The 24,214-nt window shown below is 42.8% G+C and overlaps 1 protein-coding gene and 1 pseudogene across 2 annotated transcripts in view; both read right to left on the bottom strand.

Annotated features, from left to right (window-relative positions):
- Window positions 1-6,553: 6,553 nt before the first annotated feature.
- Window positions 6,554-8,067, bottom strand: LOC311106774 (sterile alpha motif domain-containing protein 5-like; the record flags this gene model as incomplete). The annotated part of the gene is made up of 3 exons (XM_084149164.1): window positions 6,554-6,577; window positions 6,973-7,400; window positions 7,941-8,067. The coding sequence occupies 3 exons, from the start codon at window positions 8,065-8,067 to the stop codon at window positions 6,554-6,556; spliced, it is 579 nt and encodes a 192-aa protein (XP_084005290.1).
- A 3,993-nt stretch (window positions 8,068-12,060) lies between these two features.
- Window positions 12,061-24,214, bottom strand: part of LOC311106773 (syntaxin-binding protein 5-like) — a 50,286-nt pseudogene continuing 38,132 nt past the window's right edge. The window contains exons 4-15 of the transcript in view: window positions 23,561-23,750; window positions 23,281-23,406; window positions 22,696-22,847; window positions 20,495-20,554; window positions 18,346-18,396; window positions 17,152-17,202; window positions 14,825-15,064; window positions 13,703-14,075; window positions 13,300-13,465; window positions 13,115-13,226; window positions 12,697-12,917; window positions 12,061-12,102 (exon numbers count right to left, since the gene is read on the bottom strand). The product of the transcript in view is annotated as a syntaxin-binding protein 5-like (transcript). The remainder of the gene's footprint in view (window positions 12,103-12,696; window positions 12,918-13,114; window positions 13,227-13,299; window positions 13,466-13,702; window positions 14,076-14,824; window positions 15,065-17,151; window positions 17,203-18,345; window positions 18,397-20,494; window positions 20,555-22,695; window positions 22,848-23,280; window positions 23,407-23,560; window positions 23,751-24,214) is intronic.

Raw genomic sequence — 24,214 nt, 5'->3', positions numbered from 1 at the left:
GTTTTGCCAAGCTGACCCATGATGGCAAAGTTTGCTTGCATGTGTTGCTCAGAATAGGGATGCCCTACTTCAGATATGGCATGGTTGATGCTGACAGCTAAGTTCCTAGAGGGGGAGGGGGGGGGGAGTTAAGAAGGTCATACCAAGGATCATTTAGCTATTGGATTTTGAATTTTAGGACCCTTATAGGTATAAATATATATATATATATATATATATATATTATGTTTAAAAAAATAAATGTATTTGATGAAACATTGAATTTGGCCTTACTACTATTATCCCATAGAAACAGATAGTCAAAAATAAATCTGTATGTTAGCTTAGTTTTACACCTCTCAAACACAGGAAATTGATGGCTGAAAAGTAGAAACCCTCAGGTGGGTATGCACATAGCTTTTTTGAACAAAATAATATGGAATGCATACATCCACTCTTTTGCCTTATTAAAACAAACAGCTGATTCAAGAAGAAACATAAGCAGAATTTAATGATCGGTGAGCTAATGGTGGCAAGCAAAATTTAAAAAATCTGTCCTCTCATCCATGTTGCAAGATGTACTTGATCAGTCTACCAGGAAGGGGTAGGGTGTTGAGGTGCTTCAGTCTGTGCACTCCCACCTGCTTGTAAATCTTCAGTCTGCACAGTTGCATCAGTGGACATGGTGGCCCCAGGACACGAGGATCAAATAAAAGCTTGTGTTACGAGGTGGGAACCAGTACTGCAGTTTGAAAATCTGACAGTGGGTTTTTACATTTACATTTACGTCATTTAGCAGACGCTCTTATCCAGAGCGACTTACAGGAGCAATTAGGGTTAAGTGCCTTGCTCAAGGGCACATCGACAGATTTTTCACCTAGTTGGCCCCCCCCCCCCCCCCCCCCCCCCGGCTTTGACTAGGCCATTCCAAGATATTTAACTGTTTCCCCTTAAACTACTCAAGTGTTGCTTTAGCAGTATGCTTAGGGTCATTGTCCTGCTGGAAGGTGAACCTCCGTCGCAGTCTCAAATCTCTGGAAGACTGAAACAGGTTTCCCTCAAGAATTTCCCTGTATTTAGCGGCATCCATCATTCCTTCAATTCTGACCAGAGTACCTTCTTCCATATGTTTGGGGAGTCTCCCACATGCCTTTTGGCGAACACCAAACATGCTTTTTTCTGGCCACTCTTCCCTGCTCTGTGGAGTGTATGGCTTAAAGTGGTCCTATGGACAGATACTCCAATCTCCGCTGTGGAGCTTTGCAGCTCCTTCAGGGTTATCTTTGGTCTCTTTGTTGCCTCTCTGATTAATGCCCTCCTTGCCTGGTCCGTGAGTTTTGGTGGGCAGCCCTCTCTTGGCAGGTTTGTTGTGGTGCCATATTCTTTCCATTTTTTAATAATGGATTTAATGGTGCTCCGTGGGATGTTCAAAGTTTCTGATATTTTTTTATAACCCAACCCTGATCTGTACTTCTCCACAACTTTGTCCCTGACCTGTTTGGAGAGCTCCTTGTTCTTCATGGTGCCCCTTGCTTAGTGGTGTTGCAGACTCTGGGGCCTTTCAGAACAGGTGTATATATACTGAGATCATGTGACAGATCATGTGACACTTAGATTGCACACTGGTGGACCTTATTTAACTAATTATGTGACTTCTGAAGGTAATTGGTTGCACCATATCTTATTTAGGGGCTTCATAGCAAAGGGGGTGAATACATATGGACTCACCACTTTTCCGTTATTTATTTTTTTGAATTTTTTGAAACAAGATATTTTTTGCATTTCACTTCACCAATTTGGACTATTTTGTATATGTCCATTACATGAAATCCAAATAAAAATCCATTTAAATTACAGGTTGTAATGGAACAAAATAGGAAAAACGCCAAGGGGGATGAATACTTTTGCAAGGCACTGTAATTTCCTGCAGTTCTGCACATTTTGCCATGGCTTTTGCTGTGTTCTTATGCTATCTGAGTGACTCAAACATTATAACAACATCAATGGGGGCCCCATGCCATGCCATGTTTGGAATTTTAGATTCTCTCTGACTGTCTAGTTTTTATTTTGGTGGTTGTTAGGTCTCAAAGATGATCATATAAATATATAGCTCCATTATATGTTTTTAGTTGTTTAAGTTTACACTGAAAACGTTTTACCATCCCAAATTCATTTTTTTAGCATATTTTTGGGAGTGGACAGAAAAAACAGCTCACCTTTGTTTAGCCAGTGACCAATCAAATCAAATTTCATGCATTGCGCCAAAACAGACCAATAAAATCAAGCTGTGCACACAAACTGAACTCAAGTAAACTTGAGTACAGTACAGTAGAGCACAGTACAGTAGAGTACATTACAGTAGAATAAAGTAGAGTAGGGTACATACAGTGCAGTATAGTAGAGCACAGTACAGTACAATAGAGCACAGTACAGTAGAGCACAGTACAGTAAAGTAGAGTACAGAAAAGTAGAGTATAGTAAAGTAGAGTACAGTACAGTACATTAGAGTACAGTACAGTAGATCACAGTAGAGCACAGTAAAGTAGAGTACAGTACAGTTGTGGTCAAAAGTTTTGAGAATTACACAAATATTAATTTTCACAAATTCTGCTGCCTCAGTTTTTATGATGGCAATTTGCATATACTCCAGAATGTTATGAAGAGTGATCAGATGAATTGCAATTAATTGCAAAGTCCCTCTTTGCCATGAAAATGAACTTAATCATTTCCACTGCATTTCAGCCCTGCCACAAAAGGACCAGCTGACATCATGTCAGTGATTCTCTCGTTAACACAGGTGAGAGTGTTGACGAGGACAAGGCTGGAGATCACTCTGTCATGCTGATTGAGTTAGAATAACAGACTGGAAGCTTTAAAAGGAGGGTGGTGCTTGAAATCATTGTTCTTCCTCTGTTAACCATGGTTACCTGCAAGGAAACACGTGCCGTCATCATTGCTTTGCACAAAAAGGGCTTCACAGGCTAGTAAGATTGCACCTAAATCAACCATTTATCGGATCATCAAGAACTTCAAGGAGAGAGGTTCAATTGTTGTGAAGAAGGCCTCAGGGCACCCAAGAAAGTCCAGCAAGCGCCAGGACCGTCTCCTAAAGTTGATTCAGCTGCGGGATCGGGGCACCACCAGTGCAGAGCTTGCTCAGGAATGGCAGCAGGTAGGTGTGAGTGCATCTGCACGCACAGTGAGGCGAAGACTTTTGGAGGATGGCCTGGTGTCAAGAAGGGCAGCGAGGAAGCCACTTCTCTCCAGGAAAAACATCAGGGACAGACTAATATTCTGCAAAAGGTACAGGGATTGGACTGGTGAGGACTGGGGTAAAGTCATTTTCTCTGATGAATCCCCTTTCCGATTGTTTGGGGCATCCGGAAAAAAGCTTATCCGGAGAAGACAAGGTGAGCGCTACCATCAGTCCTGTGTCATGCCAACAGTAAAGCATCCTGAGACCATTCATATGTGGGGTTGCTTCTCAGCCAAGGGAGTGGGCTCACTCACAATTTTGCCTAAGAACACAGCCATGAATAAAGAATGGTACCAACACATCTTCCGAGAGCAACTTCTCCCAACCATCCAAGAACAGTTTGGTGACGAACAATGCCTTTTCCAGCATGATGGAGCATCTTGCCATAAGGCAAACGTGATAACAAAGTGGCTCGGGGAACAAAACATCGACATTTTGGGTCCATGGCCAGGAAACTCCCCAGACCTTAATCCCATTGAGAACTTGTGGTCAATCCTCAAGAGGCGGGTGGACAAACAAAAACCCACAAATTCTGACAAACTCCAAGCATTGATTATGCAAGAATGGGCTGCCATCAGTCAGGATGTGGCCCAGAAGTTAATTGACAGCATGCCAGGGCGGATTGCAGAAGTCTTGATAAAGAAGGGTCAACACTGCAAATATTGACTCTTTGCATAAACGTAATGTAATTGTCAATAAAAGCCTTTGACACTTATGGAATGCTTGTAATTATACTTCAGTGTAACATCTGACAAAAATATCTAAAAACACTGAAGCAGCAAATTTTGTGAAGACCAATACTTGTGTCATTCTCAAAACTTTTGACCACGACTGTATATCACATTATAGAAATCTGTGTTTTGGCCAAATAGATGTCAATGTTTGGGCTCCTGAAGGGTTGGAGCCCCCCTGCTGGCTATGCATCTCAATACTCTTACACTTTTTCCTGAAGTGTGCACTATTTCATAGTTTCGATGTCTTCACTATTATTCTAAATAATAAAATAGTAAAAATAAAGAAAAACCCTCGAATGAGTAGGTGTGTCCAAGCTTTTGACTGGTACTGTATATTTTTTAATTGTTTTGTAAAAAAAAAAACTTTGTTCTCTTGATCCTGTCGTGGATGTGACCTTGTTATGTTTTGTAAATAAGGGGGCGGGAACAACTAATACAAAAAAAACCTAATAAATATAGAGCTGAAAAGAGAGCCAAAGAGAAGATGAGGCGATTATGTCATCCACCCATGGCTCTTAATTGTGTTGTTTCAGGCTCCATAGGGAAGAGTGTCACACGTCTTCAGGTAAGGATAAACAACATGTAACAGTGAGGTGCCATTCACTGTCTACAGTAGAGTGATCAAAGAATAATCGCTCAAACACCATGAGGAAATGTATTAACCTCACACAGTTTAGGAAGACAAAACACACCCTGCCTGGTGGAAAATCAAACAACCATTTTTCTCCTGCCATCGACTGATGCTTTAAAGCGGCAATCAGCAGTAGAAAGAATAACAAAGCGAAATCCCCGCCCTTGTTTCGGTAAAAAGCAGAGGGATGGGGCTCGAGAAATATACCACTCTCAAATTCTTAGACAGAGCTATGGATGCAAGGACTGACCATCCATGATATCAAAATGATAGTTTTAACAATATTTTTAGGCTGTACAGTATTTGTTTACATTTACTTTGTTTACAAATATTGGAGTAAAACAAGCTTATATTTTGGGTTCTGATGGGGTACGACAGTTGAATGAAGCTCATGAGGCACTTATAAGTTATATTCTTCAAGAATTTATGGGTACATATTATTCATTAATTGGTCCAAAACTACAGATTGCCCCTTTAAATGTCTCTAAATAATAACCTGTCATAGGCCTGGACCAGACTGATCTCTCTCTTCTCTTTTCTCTCCTGTTCTCTTTTTCTTTTCTATTTGTCCTGACACACGGATTCGCTGCTGTGCGGACACGGTGGGGTCATTCAGTGAGTGGTTGCCTTGGCAACCACTCACACTGATGTGTCATCTACTGAGCGGGGCAGCTTTGACCGTGTCTGAGGGTGTGTGTGTGTCCGTGCCTGCATGCTTGTGTGTTTGTGTGAGTGTGTGTCCTACCCTGTCAACAGGCCAGTAGGTCAGAATGCAAAGTCAGCAGTCAGCTCTCCTCAATGACCATGGCTTCATGGTAACAGTCAGCTCTCCTCAATGACCATGGCTTCATGGTAACAGTCAGCTCTCCTCAATGACCATGGCTTCATGGTAACAGTCAGTTCTCTTCAATGACCATGGCTTCATCATAACAGCTCTCTCTCCACTCTGAAAAGTAATTGTATTGGTGATCCTGCCAAACGTTCTCCCAACTGTACACCCCAAATCATACATAAAAAGATCAGTTTTTCCTCCAAGAGGATTTATGATTTATGAGTCCGTAAGAAAAGCACAGCTCCACCAGGACTATCAACGCACTACTGTACTGTATTGGCTTTCAGTTACATTGATCATAAAACGACTGCCTTACCCTGTCCACAGGGAAAATAAGAATTACATCACTTAAAGAGAGGGGGGAAATCAATCACCCCATGAAAAATGACACTGCTTTTCCTTTCATTAATTAGACACAGTGAAATGGATTACTATAATTGAGAATTTTTGGGCAGCAACATTTCATGTTGGTTCATGAACACCCCACCTAGAAAATAATCTAGGGGTAACACTGGAACCCCATAAACAGAGAGGCCTCACTGACTCATGATGCTAGTTCATGATGCTACACTCTAATACTAGTTCATGATGCTAAACTCTAATGCTAGTTCATAATGCTACACTCTAATACTAGTTCATGATGCTACACTCTAATGCTAGTTCATAATGCTACACTCTATTACTAGTTAATGATGCTACACTCTAATGCTAGTTCATAATGCTACACTCTAATGCTAGTTCACGATGCTACACTCTAATGCTAGTTCACGATGCTACACTCATGCCAGTTCTCAACCACCATCTAAGGCCTGAGCCCTGGGGCCTGAGAGCTGAGGACACTAGACAGCTGAGGTCAGTGTGAATGAACAGTGTTTCCCCAAGGGAAACTAATGAATAATAATCAGGTTGTAAATTGCAACCCTCTACAGGAAATTAGAGACTGATTGAAGGCTCCTCCTCTTCCTGCACATCATTGATCCACAGCAGCCGTCACCACAGCAACACTCACTCAGACCTCCCCAGGTTGAACTGAACTCACTGAGCCTGGGACACTTCTGTTATCCCATCTCGTGTTTGTGATTAGGATAGGCATGAAATAAATCTGATCTATGACCAGTCAGTCACTCATTACACTGGCACTGGGCCTGACAGGTGTGAGGTGAGGTGTTGATCCAGAGACAGTTTGTTTGTGTTTTGTGGGGTAGGGCCTATTCTAAAGGTTAGATTATGATTGGCACTTCTCTCTGAGGCCCCTACCCTCAGGGTAGATAGCTGACATAAACTCATTTTTAGATTATAATAATGTAAAACACATTGGAAGCCACTAATATATTTCATCATGGTAACCGCAAAGTGACCTTGAAGACAGACTGGCCACTGACCACTCGATCACCTGTAATGGTTGCTTGGGAACCTGAGAGCACACTGCGATGCAGCAGTCACTTAGGTGAGATCAATACAGGGTAGTGTTTCTGTAAGACCATATGAGGTCAACAACACAGGACAAAGCACACCAAAAACCATTATGTGACCTGTATACCTTGTTTGGGTATGGCGGCCTGGCGAGGTTGACTCCATCTCTGATTACTTTATCCCTAATCATGATCTTCAGCTTCAGTTTGGGGTAAATCACCAGCTCCCTCCGGTTGCCAAGCATCAGGTTCCTCTGCGCGCCTAGATACACGCCCCCATTTCTTCCGACCCGGTCACTATTCGGTTCGGTCCAAGACTTGGAACCCAGGAGTTTGGACTCGTAATGGTCCAATAGGTGGCTGTTGGGTGGCGTGGTGGGCATTGGCTCAAGCATGAAATACAGCCCGGCGGCCACCTCATCCTCAGCTTTCAGCCTTTGCACCGCGTCATGGAACCTTTGCCAGTGGTGCGGTATGTAGACACCGTCGCCTTCCAGATCATCGTAGCCGTTATCCACGATGGACTCCACATACTGAGAGAGCCAGGGCTCCCCCTCTTGACAGCAGAGAGAAAATGTAAGTTTTAAAGTTAATTTCCTGCAATTTTGTCATGGGGCATAGTGAATTTTTTGCACATTTAATGCAATTCTACTCATTTTGCCATGGGGCAGAGATACATTTTTGCAGTTTTAAAGCTAATTTGCAGAAATTCTTCCCATTTTGCCATGGGGTGGAGAGAAATAATCTTTGCAGTTTTAAAGCAAATTTCTTGCAATTCTACACATGACTTATGCCATGTTAATGATATCAGAGCAAGAGTGACTAACCAAATCAATGGAGGTCAGGGCCCCTGGGTACATGCCCTGCTTGTCCAGTTGGTCATTCTGCCATGATTACTACACCTTTAGATAACTGACTAGACTAACTTAGCAATCTAAAAATTGTCAGCTGACATGGCTAATTGATTGACAGTCAGTGACTGACAAAACAAGAGAAAAACTGCTGATGCACAACCAAATTTCGAACTTGCACCTTCTACTTCTATTCTAACGCACGCCACAGTAAGTTGAGACCTGACTGAGTTCCTAAACTACACTTCTAGTGGCCAGGGGCCCCCTAGTGGCCAGCAGCCCTAAATGACCGCTTATGCCTGGAGCCAGCCCTGGAGAGAGCTTGAGGGTCTTCAGCCATTCAAACACAATGCCGGGTCCACCGGTAGTCATTTTGGGGAGCAAAAATAAGAAAAATGTAAAGGAAAAAGGTTCACAGCATGTTACCACCCATACACAAAAAAATGTTTTATGCACGCATGACTGTAAGTCGCTTTGGATAAAAGCGTCTGCTAAATGGCATATTATTATTATTATTATTATTACTGTTTTCCCTCAACCTAAGTATTCAGTAAATAACCAGATAAACACTATAGTGAGTAATTTAGCTTTATACTAATGAAATTCCCGATAGACGTAGCATGCTCATCATCTAGCGCCATATTCAATGACCAAACGTATCTTTCACACATACTTAAAGTGTTACAGGAAAGTCCCCAGTATCCCCACTACTATGAATAGTCCCCAGCCCCATACCAATGCTCTTGTGTCCTAGTGGCCCTGTCTGGATTCCTCTCAAATGAATGGAACTGATTTGTGAGTGTTTGCTGCCATCTAGTGAAAAAGGATTGATTTATCACTAACTGAGTCGATCTGGGACTTGACCTTGATGAGATCATCCTGATGCTCAGCTTTTACCCTCAAACTACATGATACTTTCGGAGGCACCCACTTTTAGATATCCCAGATGTTATATCAATGCTGTATGACTATAGCTTCGGCCTCAAGTCAGTACTGTAACCAATTATTCTGTGTTAATACTGACTTATTTGATCAATAACTGGGTGAAAGGAGCAGCACCTCCCTGCAAAAGATGACACAATGCATTCACCTTAGTCTTCATGAAGAAACATGGAGAATAAACCAGCACCAAAGATATACATGTTTTACACTTTTATTTTCCATTGCACAGTAATTTCTATCTACAGAATTATTTCTAAATTGTTTGTGGCAGCAGATAAAGTCATAAACATCCATGTGAAATTTGCATAAAACTGTACAAGAAAATTGGCTACAATGAGAAAATACTGCAACCCACTGATAATTGTTAAATCCAGGACAGAAATGGCATTATGGCGGACAGACTCCCTCTTGTGAGTATGAATCATACCAGGTAAGAAGAATACTGCATACTGAGTGTGTGGGCAAGAAACAACTCACTCAAAGACAAGAGAAAACTCATCGAAAATCAGAAAAAGAAAAGAGATCTAGAATTAACAGGAAGGACCTTAATCATAGACTCTTTTTTTTTCTTCTTTTTTTTTCTCCTTGGAAGATTGAAGCAGGGCTACCTATCAACATCCACACAACAGTGCATACTAGAACACAGAGAAGGAGACCAAACCTGTAAGTTAGTATCTCCAAAATGAGCCACTTGGAACTGTTACCAGAGTAGAAGGAGAATGCATTAGAAGACAAGCAAGGGAGATTTGAAGCATGATGTGTGCAGACTGAGACACTGAACATGCGAGGCCGGTCTATGATGGAGCCACATTACACAGAGGTTGCAGACTTCCTCTCGTTACTGTGGTTACTATGTTGTTTCTTTTCTTTTCTTCCAATATTTTCTTGGTGATTTTCCACAATTGATTTGACACAGATTGATTGGTCACCAAAATCAAGCATTTTGAGACAAGAAAACAAGACATTATCGATCATACAGCACAAAAAATGTCAAAGACCACAAAGTTGAACATTTAAGATACTGTGCTGGTCAGAGCAACAGTGGAATGGTCCTATGGTCCTTTCAGGAGAGTATGCAGGCTGCTTAGACGTTAGCCAAATGCCACTTTAGAACTTTTATGATGGGCACAATGTTGTGAATACAATGGTTGTTCCATTCTGAAAACTTGCTACCCTCACTAATAATAATAATTTGTTGGGTGCTTATATTTGTCCTATTTCAGTGTGTATTAATACGCATGTGTGAATTGGAAATGTTAGTTTTTTTTGCATATCCCACTCTCCTTGAGACACCCTCGGAGAGTGGGGTCACGGCCAGGGAACCTAGCCCAGTGACCGAGTCATAATGCACAGTTCCCAAGGCCCCATATAGACCTATGCCTATTGTATTTCAATTAGTGAAACTTCTGGAATGCCAAGTTGAGTAATAGAACAATGAAACGAAAGCTAAAATAACTCTTTGGCGTCATAAAAAATATGGCAGCTGTCCTTGTGTCGCTTGCTTGAACAACACCCAACACTTTCCAATTGGTCTTAGATTGTCAATCTATTTACCTATTTACAACAGAACGGTAGAGAAGCCTGGTAGAACATTGGAGGAGACACAAATGAGAGTTTTCACCACTGAGATGGGGATAGAAACAGATCTCTGAACAACAGACGCTTTCGACACACCACACATATAGCAGCGTCTCTTACATTTAAATAAATAAAATGTGAATAAACAGACCACTCAAACTGAAAAAATTATTTTACGGACAATTCTCAAGGAAAACTAAAAAAGTTTCCGTCTTCAAAAACATATGACTTTTGGTGAACGTACATACTGTATATATAGTCCTGCATATTTGAACACAAACAAATAGGTTTCATTACCATGTGTTTATAGTAATCTCCAAGTTCACGTGCACTTCAGGATCACATGTCCATAGAGTATATTTACTCCTGAAAATCAATCCAATAGGTCTGGATAGACCAGCAGTGTATAGGCCTACTGTAACACTGACATATTTCATACAGAGTCACTAACAAGCCCAAACTGTAGCAGATGTTAATGGCATGATGAGATCAGGGAGGAAGGTAGCATTTACATGTCAAATAAAACACTTCAGGGAGAGAGGGAGACAGTGACAGTCTAGCCTCTAGATTTCTGATGTGTGTGTGTGACACCTGATATGAAACATTATTGATGGTGACGTGTACTGATCTGAATGATAAATCTATGTATTTTATAACCATGACCTCTTTTTGAATCCAGCCCTTTTTATAAGGATAGCTTTATGGGAGTTTGACAAAGCCACAAAGCATACTGGCAACATTACCAAATAAAAATATGTAATCATTCACAATGTTCACGACAGTTAAGAAAAAGAAAAACTGATTTAAAATAACAGAATGAGCATAAAACAAACAATAAACTAGAAGAGATCAATTAAAGGTAGAGTCAGCGAAATTACGTTGCACGAGCAGCACCGCAGCAATGGCAATGAGCAAGATACAAGACTTCACTTTCACATAATCACACACAGTATCTGCACCTTTGCACGGGTTCGCTTTGCGCTCTTATAGCGTGGTAGCCACGGGACCAAAACAGCTGAGAAGTTTAGCATCGTGCTCCAACGCTCTTAGTTGTTGCAGAAATTGACCCACTATGCTGTTTACTTTGTGCATCTACATCATATCGCTGACTCTATCTTTAAAACATGTATAATATAGTTGGGAACGATATGAAAACAGTGAATCCATATGATGAGGAGAGTCTATTTGGAGCAAGGAGAGGGGATCCAGTGTACATTGGAATTACTAGTTTTTTTTTCCTGCAACTATGACATCACCTCCTGTGACTTTGAGTAGAGCTTCCTTTGCCCCTCACACCACCAGTCTGTCTCCACCTGTAAAGTTGTCCTCTTGTTGTTTTGCACTTGACAGTAGGAAGTGAATACAGCGTTGATCATTTATATAGATTAATGTATATATAATTATGTATATTTATTCTTTTTTTCCTCTTTTTACATTTAGATTTTTTTTGTAGTTGTTGTTTCTTCATTGTTTCTTTTTTTCTCTCAGTTGTGTCTGATTTTGTCTGTTAGTATACTGGATTGGTTGGAGCAGAGACGATGGCACAAAACATTTTGCCGAATGAGGATGGGGGAACCCCAGAGCCCCAGCCAATCGGCAGGTCACAGAGGGGAAAAACAAACGATAACAAAAAAGAGAACTCCTCTTTTCTCTCCAGTCCGTTCCTCAGTTGAAACCTTATGACTGAGGTATATACAGTATACAACATTGTGCTAGGAAAGAGTATCCCACGTGTCCAGCGGAGGAAGGAGAGATGGAAGGAGGGATGGATGGAGAGATGGAGGAGGGGGGCATATAGAGTCCGGATGAAGCTGTGTCCCTTTGGCTCTGCTCCCCCCTCTCAGATCAGAACTGGTACCACTTCTTGTCTTTACACTTCAGCATCATCTGTGAAGAGAGGGGAAAATGGAACACTAGTGTTACAGAAAACTCACCATTGTCTCCCTCTAACGGGCTATTCCTGACACTAACAATTGTGCGTTATTAAACAGTAGTAGTAGGCCTACAAGCAGCCTCTTCTAGCAGGACAGGATAAAGTTGCTCCTAGACACTGATTTAAGGTTTGTTTTGTTAATTAATACAATGAGGAATTGGCATGCTCAGCTCAAAAGTTTGTGGTAACAAAAAGTATTTGGGTGCAGGGTTCAAAAGCCATACACTGGAAGAAAGGAAAATCCTGCACTCGCTGAAATATTCTTTACTTTTTATTGTCAGCGTTTGTCAGCGTGTCGACGGCAGCCTTCGCCAGCGTTTGAATGCTGACGAAAGCTGTTTGCTCTGACCGCGTCCATTTGCTCTGACCTCTGCTGCTAAAAAAACAAACATTAAAACTTAAGAATATTTCAGTGAGTGTGGGTTTGTTCTTTTTTCCAGTGTAGCCTCATAATATAACAACTTCCTACAGGATGAAGTTGCCCCTAGACACTGATCTCAGGATCAGTTTTATGTTTTGTATCATAATGTAACATCTCTTTCTCTTACGTCGTGGGCGTGTTTTCCAAAGGAGTCGGCGCTGGCCAACATGGCGGCCGTCCTCTCGTCCAGCTCGCCCAGTTTCTGCCCTCTCTCGTCCAGCGCTATCCGTGCACGCGCCAGGTCCGCCACCACGCCCGAAGCGGCCCCTTTCATGCCCTCCAGGCCCTGAGGACCTGGGATGTGCTGGGCAAGGCCACGGGACGCCTTACCCGCCTGTGTCTCACCAACTAGAGGAGAGGGGGAGAGGGAGAGTCAGTAAGACAAAGAGAGGAAGAAAGAGTGGGCGAGAATGAGATTGAGGGGGAAGGAGAAAGGGAGAGCCTTCTAATGTAGCAAACTTAACACTGAATATATAAATAATAGAGTTTCTCTGTGCTGTGTACACTATAGTATGTGTGTGTTACATTCCACGTGTGTCACTCACATAGTTCCTCTCTGTCCAGGGAAGTTGCTCCTCCCCCAAAAAGGCCTTTGAAAAATCCTCGGTTGGGAGCCTCCGGGGTTTCCACTGGTGTGAACAGTTCTCCAAGCATCTCCTGAAACACACATACACACATTAATGCAGTTGTATTACGTGTGTGTGTGTGTGTGTATTTATGTGGTCCTGACCTGCAGGTTCTCGCAGGTCTCCTGGCTGTATGTGATCCTCTGTATCTCAGTGGGGGAGGTGAGGTACATGGCCTGGCCCAGGTTGGTGAAGCAGAAGGTCCGGGCTATCCGCATGTCTGTCAGCGGCAGGTAGTTTACATCTAGCAACGGTCTCAGCCCCGGCAGACTGCAGACAGACAGAGAGAGAGACCACATACAACACAATATTACTCAAACACAACATCATTCTACTGAGCGAGTCTTCATGTAGAAACTTTGAGTCTAACCCTAGCATTCATTAAGCTCTTTATTGTAATATAGGGTTTATCAGTTAGCTTTAGCATATATATCTATTTTACCAGTGTGTGTGTGTGTGTTTGTGTGTGTGTGTGTGTGTGTTTGTTTGTATGGCTCACTGACTAACCTGAGGGTCATGATGTGTCCGTTAGCACAGAAGCAAGCCACACAGTTCCCTATGTTCATCTGGACCACGTCAGCCCTCAGGACGAACGATGTCTCTGTGATGCTGTGTTTGAAGATGCAGTTCTGTGAGGGCAGTGCTATGACCTTAGCCTGTTTCTCAGAGCACACCACCGCATACTGGCTCTCCTGCAGCTCCTGGGAGGTGGAGGGCGACACAGAGACCGGGCGGCGTTTACGGGCCTTGTCTCGCTCCTCACTGTCGGCGCCTGCGGCGTTGGGCTCGTACCAGGTCTCAGAGGCAGGGGGGAGGAAGGTTCCTGTGTTGTCCAGGAAGGCCATCCTCAGGATACTGCCCTTCAGACGCGCCAGGGTACCTGGACAGATAAGAGGGATGGAGTGCGTTGAAAATATATCTACAGTGCATTCGGAAAGTATTCAAACCCCAACAGCCTTATTCTAAAATGGATTAAATAAAAACATTTCCTCATCAATCTACACACAATACCCCAATGCAGGAGTGGCTCTGGACAAGTCTCTGAATGTCCTTGAGTGGCCCAGCCAGAGCCCGGACTTGAACCCGATCGAACATCACTGGAGAGACCTGAAAATAGCTGTGCAGCGACGCTCCCCATCCAACCTGACAGAGCTTGAGAGGATCTGCAGAGAAGAATGGGAGAAACTCCCCAAATACAGGTGTGCCAAGCTTGTAGCGTCATACCAAAGAAGACTCAAGGCTGTAATCACTGCCAAAGGTGCTTTAACAAAGTACTGAGTAAAGGGTCTGAATACTTATGTAAACGTGTTATTTCAGTAGTTAAAAAAAATAAATGGGGTACTGTGTGTATATTGATGAGGAAAAAAACGATTTAATCAGTTTTAGAATAAGGCTTTCACGTAACAAAATGTGGAAAAAGTCAAGGGGTCTGAATACTTTCCAAATGCACTGTATGTATAATCAATGTTTCGGTATGTACAAATGTCGATTATGTGTAGAGCGGGATGTAATGTACGTACGGAAACATGCAAACATATAGCAAAGAGTTGTTAGCATGCCTTACATATTCATTAACATACTCACACAATCACACACACCCATCCATTCACCCATAACCCAGACACCCACCGCTAGGCAAGACGATAACGGGGTGCAGCAGCCTCTGTTCCCCAGCAGGGGGCAGGTTGAGGGCCACAGCCAGCACTGTTCCCAGGGAGGTGCCCACGTACAGGCAGGGTGTGATGGCGCTTTCCCCCTTCCGGGCGAATGTCTCACAGAAGTGGAAGGAGGTGATGGCCTCGCGCGCCTCCTTGTCGATGGACGTGACGGAGGAGGAGCGTGAACGGCTGAAGGAGTTATCCCGGTGGTCTAATGGGTTGGCGCCCCGTGGAGGACATACAGACAGGAGGACAGTAGAGGAGAGGACAGAGAGGTAAAGAGCCCACACACACAGAGAGAACACACTATACACAAACACACTACATGAATACTGTGAACAACAGCTGTATGATTGGTGGGAGCAGTTGGATTCTGACAAACAGCATTGCGGTTGAAATTTTATTGTATCACTAAGCTAAAATAGCAATTACACAGGAGCAGAAAACAGTGAGCAGACGTTCATTTTAAACAGGTCTAAAACACCTTGTGAAATGTTGAGTAAAATAGATTATTCCAGCTGTAAAATAACTTGATCTGTTGATAACCAGATGTACTGTATCTTTTGAAAGTAGAGGGAACGGTGGGGAAAACGTTTCTCCTTACATGGCAAACTAAGAGTTAGAGGTCCAGGTGCATGGGTAATGACAAATAGAAATAGAATAGGACCTGTTTGTTTTTATCTGTGGAGCAGATGGAACTCATAAAATGAATAGTTGGACGTTGGCAGCAGAAGAGTTGGCATGTAGGAAAAAGACCCATGGGAAGATTTCACTAAAACTTTACAACCTTGTACTTATTTTATTCATCAGTAAAAAAACATCATAATCTCAAACCAGATGTCAATATAATAAGCTAATTCAGTTTTATAAGTTGCCTGTGAGTTGCTGGGATGATGAATAAACAAATGTTTATAAACTGTGTATATATCACAAACAACACAGTTGTTATACACTGAGTGTACAAAACATTAGGAACACCTTCCTAATATTGAGTTGCCCCCCTTTTGCCCTCAGAACTGCCTCAATTCGTTGGGGCATGGACACTACAAGGTGACGAAAGCTTCCTCAGGGATGCTGGCCCATGTTGACTTTAATGCTTCCCACAGTTATGTCAAGTTGGCTGGATGTCCTTTTGGTGGTTGACCATTCTTGATACACACGGGAAACTGTTGAGCGTGAAAAACCCAGCAGCGTTGCAGTTCTTGACACACTCAAACCGGTGCACCTGGCACCTACTACCATACCCTGTTCAAAGGCACTAAATATTTTGTCTTGCCCATTCGCCCTCTGAATGGCACACATACACAATCCGTGTCTCAATTGTCTCAAGGCTTAAAAATCCTTCTTTAACCTCCCCTTCATCTACACCGATTGAAGTAAATTTGACAGGTGACATCAATAAGGGATCATAGCTTTCACCTGGATTCACCTGGTTAGTCTATGACATGGAAAGTGCAGGTGTTCCTACTGTTTTGTACACTCAGCGTATGTCACAACACTGTTTATAACAGAACAAGTTAGTGTGTTATATGTCGACACCTCCAATAATCTTTTACCAGACTATCATATCTTTGCATTTGACAGATTTGGCATATTCAATAAGGATCTGACCCCAAACCCCTCTCTTTCCCATCTTTGGGGTTCTGCCCTTTGGGGTCCTAGGAAGGAAATTGTGATTTTCGTTTTGGGTAAACTGTGCAGATCAAAAAAAATTAAGAACAATGTTTCTTTCTGTAGTTATATCTGTCGGATTGCTACAAGAAAAACGTTTGAACTTTTGGAAAGGACCAATCACAAAAGAAACAGGTAGAGAAACAGAAAATAGGAATAGAAAGCTTCAGAACACACATATACACAGAAAGCTCTATTGTGCAACAGAGTCCTGGTTAGTTTAGCGTAGCAGTTTGTAAAATACCCAACACAAATGTACTGTATGTCTGTCTCCTCCACCTCTTGTCTCCAGGTTTGTCTCAAGAAGTAGCAGACACTGACAAATGATTACCATCAGTTAGTCTGACTGCATTTTTTAGGAAATCTATAGGATGTATCTATGCTTTTGGTAGTCATGAGTCCATCAACAGGGCTCTTTGCCACCGCTAGGGCATTATACGTATACTAAAATTGTACAGAAAATTACATAAGCTTCTATTAAATGGATAGTAACTATGGAACTCACATTACTCCCTTGAAATGCTCATATCGGGAGACCATTTGGACTTAAGGACTACAGTGAAGTCCAGTTTTGGGATAAAAAAATTATTAAGAAACGCAAAATGTTAACACGAAGTTAAGGCTTACCCAAGTCTGGCTTTAGCTCAGTAGGCAAGCTTAATTTCCGTGACATCTTTGCTGGAAAAAAGAGAACACCCCTCTTTACAAACACACACCTAAGCTAACACGACAGGCCATGCAAAGCTAGCTAGGAGCTAGGAGTTAGGAGCTAGGACTGGGATGTGCTTGTGCTTATAGCATTACTACACACATAAGCTTTGGTACAACTGTTGGAGTTTGCTTCATTCTGGTTCAGGGGAGGCAAAATGCTTTAGAATTAAACAAGAAGTATTAGGGTATCAGAGGAAGACAACCCTGTTGAATCACAGAGGCATGCTGGGACAGACAAAATAACAACAAGGAAGTAAGCTGTCGTACGTTGCACACAAAGTGCCCTGGAAGAGAGGAATAGTAAGAAGACACACATTCATTCAGAACCCCCATGCCACAGGAGCATGCACCAAAGGAAGGAAACAGGAAGTGAGAAGGATGGAAGAAGACAGTGGAATGACAGTACAGTACAAGCAGAGAATATGTATCTCTGGTAGGGCCTACAAGGCACTTTTAGCTAGGTAGTCAGAACTATGTTAACTTTTGGAGCCTCATGAGGTTTTGGTTTTGAAATATTTGACTAGCCTTACAGTCCATTTATATTATTTATTAACTAATGTTAGAGATGCCTTGCACATAAATCAAAGATTCCTTAAAATAATTTGTCTTGTAAGAAAATAACACATTTCTTAAACTGCCCATTTCCCCTAAATCTATGAGGTAGAGAATGACATGTTCTGAATATGTTCTGAATATAAACCAAGCCGCAAAGTCAACGGTGTCAGACAGACAGAAGACAGAGTTAGGAAAGTACAGAGTGACTACAAATAGACTGCTGTGATGTCAGAACTACAGACAGCCAATCAGGAGCCGGAGTGAAGGTGGGACAATCTTTGAAGGACAATTGCCACAGGCACATTTCACAATGTGACATACGTGCTACAAACATGTAGCATGCAATGGAGGTCTAGGGTATACCATTATAAGTTTGTGTCTGTGTGGGTATAAGATTTTATTGAAGGTTTGTTCTAGGCCAAACAGTGATTCAGTGCCACTGAGGTGAAAACAGAGACAGGTTGCTACAATAAAACAGTGGCTGACATTTTATCTTATACAGTATACTATCCCTGCCAAAACTACTCCAGGGTTGAAGTCTTTGGCCACTCTTACCTCCTCTACCCCCACCTCCATTGTAGAATTGCTGATGGTTTGACGCCAACACTTTTGGGAGGAAGTAGATAGACGTGCAGTTAGAAACATCCTGGTACTTTACCATACCGCCTACCAATCACTGTTCCCCGAAATGTGTCCATTTGTGAAAGGACTGTTTTTCTACTTTTTATGATTGCAACACGAGAACCAATTAGTAGCAGTTTGCCTCAATCTTAATTTTCAACTACCTGGGCGCATGCAGAATATTTGTTGACATAGTGTACATTTTTGCTCAGATTAATTATTTTCCTAGCGGCACAAAGCTTTAAAGCCTTGTTGACTCCCGACGATTTTAGAATCTCAATTAGTAGACATATGCTCAAGTCTAGACTGGAGACCAGATACGCCATCCTCGTAAATAGCAGATGAACTGAGGCAGTGTCTAGCTAGTGACACCAGACACTGGGGTTTGGCATAGTTGGCTGAACACCTGGAACATAGCTAGCAGTGTGACTTCAGTCTCTGGGCTACTTATATTTTCTGTGTGACCTTTTAAAATGCAACTCAGCTCTGTGTTTTAGCCCCAGTGTCTGTGTGTTAATGTCAAGCTCTCAGTAATGAGATGGAACCGGGTTGTTCTCTAATTAGCATGCCTCGTCACCTCAAATGCTAATTTAGCGAACCGAGAATAGTCGTGCAGGACAGGGCCATCGAGGAAGCACCTTGTCTTGACAGTAACTGTGGAAGGGACTAGAACGTTTTGTTTGTGCAAATCTGAAAATTGCAGATGTTTGGATTAAGTTGTGTGAAAAGTGTTATTGTTTGTTGTTTACCTATATGTGACCATATACTGTAGTAATACAAACATATTTAGGTTGGATAACAATCTATAATTGAATATGCATCTCCTAGCTACATGATCAGATCTCACTTGGAACTCACATGGAAGTTTGCAGTTTCATTTAATTCCTAGATGTGAAAATGACCCCGCATGATATGAGTAAAACCCACTGGAAAGGAAACCACTACATCCTGTCCTATAAAAGTCAAAACGAGGTCTGGAAGACTCCGACAAAATCAATAGACAGAAAACAAAATTATATGTGGGCAAATCGTAGGATCATAAAAAAAGCCTTTTCCTAATTTTAATGAGATCAGTGAATAAGTCCAAGATTTGGGAAGGTCCATATGAACTAACCCTCCTTATAAACTAATGTCCTATTTGGTGGGAATCAATACATTTATGTCTTGGACTGACTACAGAGTACTTATTCACTGATTCAGGAGTTTTATGGTCCTAAACTGTCTAGTTAATGCCGAATCATGGTGTCATCTCCGCGGTTTACTGCTAATGTCTCAGGTTTTGATAAAACATATTAAAACTGCCAAAATCAATTTAATGTATTCTTTATTCTTCTTTCTGTTTTATTAAAAGTATATTTTATTCCTTGAAAGCAGGGGAGTGAAGTGTCAGTACACAACTGAGACCTGTAAAAACATGTTTTATTTAAACCCAAAACCCTCCAGTTGTAAACTTGACCCTTCAATAAAGTCTGTGTGAAATCAAACTTTCAGAGACAGAGAACTGTAGCACTTCTGGTTTTCAAGAAAAAGGTTCCCACATCCAAAGGTGTGAGTGTGACATCTCAGAGAGAACCATATTTACCAATAGCAACCAAATTGTTCTCATGCATTCTAATAAAATTGCAAGATGTGCTGTTTTCTAGCATGGATTCATAATATTCAGGTTAGGTCAATATACGGTCTTCAAGTGAATCATGCTTATTTATGAGTCCCTTTACCCACAACAACCCACCTGTTACTAAACAAGTTATTCTGGGTTCAGTGGGTGTTCTAACTGATGTGGATACAGATGTAGGATCTTATTTTGAGTCAGTTTGCTATAGCAGGAAAATAATCCTGCAGCAACAGGAAATGTGAATTATTATGTGGATTATAATTAATGGACATTTTTGTAGAGGTTGATACATTTTTCGTAAGGGAAAATCAAATCTAAAATGTCAAAGTGGAAATTACAAACTTCAGAAGTCTTTTTAAACCACCAATACACTACAAGTTTAACATTTCCTGCAACAGGGTGATCCAATTAAGATCCTACATCTGTACCAGTGTAATGCTAACTCTAACATGCTGAAAGACAGTTTACCTGAAGTGGGGGATTTGCAGCGGTCCTCCGAGGCAGAACCCTCGTTGATGTCACACAGACCTACAGCAGAAGAGACAGACATTGCACGACATTAGATATCATTAACTGCAGATTTCATCTACTCTGTCCTTTTCTCCTTTCTGTTTGATAAGGATGTTATGATATGTAGGTTTAATTTGGGTATACCACCATTTTCCCTGTCTACCAAAGAGATGAAGCAGACCCGAGCAGAAACAGACTAAACAGACTGCTATCCAAGCCATTACCCTTATGCTCTGCCATTGCCCCAACCTCCCCATACATAGAGACAGAAGGCCTGGACCCAGACAGACACAGACACAGACAGACTCCAGTCCTCTGGGTAGGACGGACGGACGGACAGATGGACAGACAGACAGCACCAGACAGACAGACAGGCCCAGACAGACAGAGACTCAGCCCCACTGCCCCAGACAGACTCCAGTACTTTGGGTAGGACAGACATACAAACTCATCCTGCGCACGACTCCAACACCATCATTAAGTTTGCCGACGACACGACGGTGGTAGGCCTGATCACCGACAATGATGAGACAGCCTATAGGCAGGTGGTCAGATACCTGGCAGCGTGGTGCCAGGACAACAACCTCTCCCTTAATGTCAACAAGACAAAAAGGAGCTGATCGTGGACTACGGGAAACGGAGGGCCGAGCACGCTCCGATTCACATCGACGGGGCTGTAGTGGAGCGGGTCGAGAGCTTCAAGTTCCTCGGTGTCCACATCACTAAGGATTAATCATGGTCCACACACACCAACACAGTCGTGAAGAGGGTACGACAACGCCTCTTCCCCCTCAGGAGGCTGAAAAGATTTGGCATGGGTCCTCAGATCCTCAAAAAGTTATACAGCTGCACCATTGAGAGCATCTTGACTGGCTGCATCACCGCTTGGTATGGCAACTGCATGGCATCCGACCGCAAGGCGCTACAGAGGGTAGTGCGTATGGCCCAGTACATCACTGGGGCCAAGCTTCCTGCCATCCAGGACCTCTATACCAGGCGGTGTCAGAGGAAGGCCCTGCACATCGACTCGGTACTGGTACCCTGTGTATATAGCCAAGTTATCGATACTCATTGTGTATTAATTATTGATTTTATTACGTGTTTTATTTTTCTATTATTTCTCTATTTTCTTTCTCTCTGCATTGTTGGGAAGGGCCTGTAAATAAGTATTTCACTGTTAGTCTACACCTGTTGTTTACAAATTATGTGACAAATTAAATTTGAATTAATTTGATTTGAGAAGTCATTAGTCCTCTGACTCCCCACACTCTGACAGGTGCCAGCCCACCACTAACCCCCCCCCCCCCCCCCCCACACACACACACACACACACACCTAATTTTCCTCACCAAGCTGTTGCTAAGCCACGCAGGTTACAGTCATTACACCACAGTGGTTATTACATTTATTTGGTTATATTGGAGACTGTAGTACCGTCATCAAACAACGGGTGGCAGTATGTCATAATGCAGTGATGCTGCGGTCTGTCAATAACACCACAGTGCTGCAGTGACAGGGTATGTGTAGGAGAGATGGCTATTTGTGTGTCAGTGTGTGTGCCAGCCAGCCACCACAGAGAGAAGATGACGTACTGAATAGTCAAAATAACTATTTAGTTACCATTCAAAATCCTTTCAAGGAATTGCAAAGATACAGAGATGGAGGAGAGGAGACAGAGAACCTCATACAACCTTGTCACCACCATTGCTTTTTTTGACTGCCTACATGTGCATGTGATACAGCCTGAACAGTCTGCAAGCACATCTACCAAACATACCCCTCATACCTGTAACATCGTACAAGACTACGTAAGCCTATATCTACATACCAGAAAGTATTAGTATTATTAAGATGACATAAGTCACATCTAGTATTAAACTACAAAAGACCAGGTACTGTAAGGCCATATATAGTACAAACCACAGGAGGTTGATGGCACCTTAATTGGGGTAATGTGGTAATGGCTGGAGCGGAATTAGTGGAATGGTATCAAATACATCAAACGTGTTGGTTTCCATGTGTTTGATGCCATTCCATTTGCTCCGTTCCAGACATTATTATGAGCTGTCCTCCCCTCAGCAGCCTCCTGTGGTACAAACCTAAATAAGGCTATCTGTGTGGCGGTAAATCAGTGAAATGGTAAAGGTCTTTACCATTACCTCCGGATGGCTGGCGTGTCTTGCGTGGAGAGCGAGGCTGTCTCTGGTAGGGATCATTAGACCCATACAGCTCCACTGTCCCCAGGTTCAACAACACTGTCTTCTGGAGGTAGTCCATCACCGCCAGACCATTACTGTTCCCAAACACAATTCTGTTGGAGAGAGGAAGGGGAGAGAGGGAGGGAGAGATAGAGAGAAGTAGAGAGAGAGGGAGATATAAAAAGAGATATGAGATTAGGGTTTAGATTAAATATAGCTAGTTCTTCCAGAAAGCAAAGCAGCAGAAATCTCAGTCAGAATTTCCCTGCGGACATAAACCATGTAGACACGGCTTGATTCCATTCCAGCTCGGCTGTACGAGGGAAATCATATCAAATCCAGGGCTCACAACCACATTTTGACTCTTCGAAATGAGGTCTTGTTTCTCAAGTTGAGAAAAACATTATCGCTCCCTAAAATGATCTTACTTTCAAGTATCCTTGGTTGGTATGCACAGAGCTCCAGATTGAAGTGTCATATTGGGTTGTTTCATTAGGGTTTACGGTAAATCTCATATAGATATACTGTCTACCACCTTATACTTACAGGCCGTAGGAGGAGTTGAGGGCCAGGCTGGTGATCTGTTGGGGGGGCTCTCCACTTACCCACACCAGCTGCACCACCAACTCTACCTGGTACCCTGGAGACTGCTTCAGAGGGGTACTACGCACCCTACAGACAGAGAGGGAGAGAAAAAGACTGTTATTGTATTGAATAGCCTCAGAGAGATTGTGGGTGGGTTGTGCGTCCCTAAGGCACACTTTGTTGCAGAGTGTATGTGTGTGTAGCTACTCTATGTGAGCCGGTGGTGGTGTAGGATGCATACTTGAGGCAGGGTACGTTGTCTCGGACCCCGTCAGAGGAGTTGCTGCTGGTGGAGGGGTGTGTCGGGGGTCCGGTGGTCTGGGGGCTAGGTGAGGCTGTTCCTGGGGTGGGCAGGTCACGGTCCCCCCTCCTCCCCCCTCTGGAGGGGACTCCATGTCATTCACCTCGTACTGCAGACGTACCTCCAACAGCTGGGAAACACACACACATTCCAGAAACTCAATAATGAGTTCAGCAGCCATTATTTCAGTATGATTAAAGCTGCTTCTGAACAGCAGAAATAGGACAGAGAGACTCTTCATCTATAATGATACCTAGAAATGGTCTCAGCACATAAATCTGATGAGTGGTTTTGCACTCTGGTGTGTGTGTTTGTGCGTGTGTCTGCCTGTCTGTGTGTATATGTTCACAGGGTCAAGGTCAAGAAGCTGAGATATCCCAGGGTTTCTTCGAGTCTTCCTTCAGGCTACTTGACTGCACCCCAACCTCCTCTCCCACCCACACTCCACCCTCTACAGAGCTGTGACCCTGCATGTCAGATCCCCCCTCCCCAACACACAGGACCAATCACCAGCGCACCCGCAGGCCTCAAAGTAGTGCATGATGGGAGTCTCAATAGCACTATTGGCAAGTGATGCTGATCCTCTCTCGGACC

Source organism: Coregonus lavaretus (genome assembly GCF_964263955.1).
Source record: "Coregonus lavaretus genome assembly, chromosome: 31".
Classification (NCBI taxonomy): Eukaryota; Metazoa; Chordata; class Actinopteri; order Salmoniformes; family Salmonidae; genus Coregonus; species Coregonus lavaretus.
This window is presented reverse-complemented; position numbering and strand designations above follow the sequence as displayed.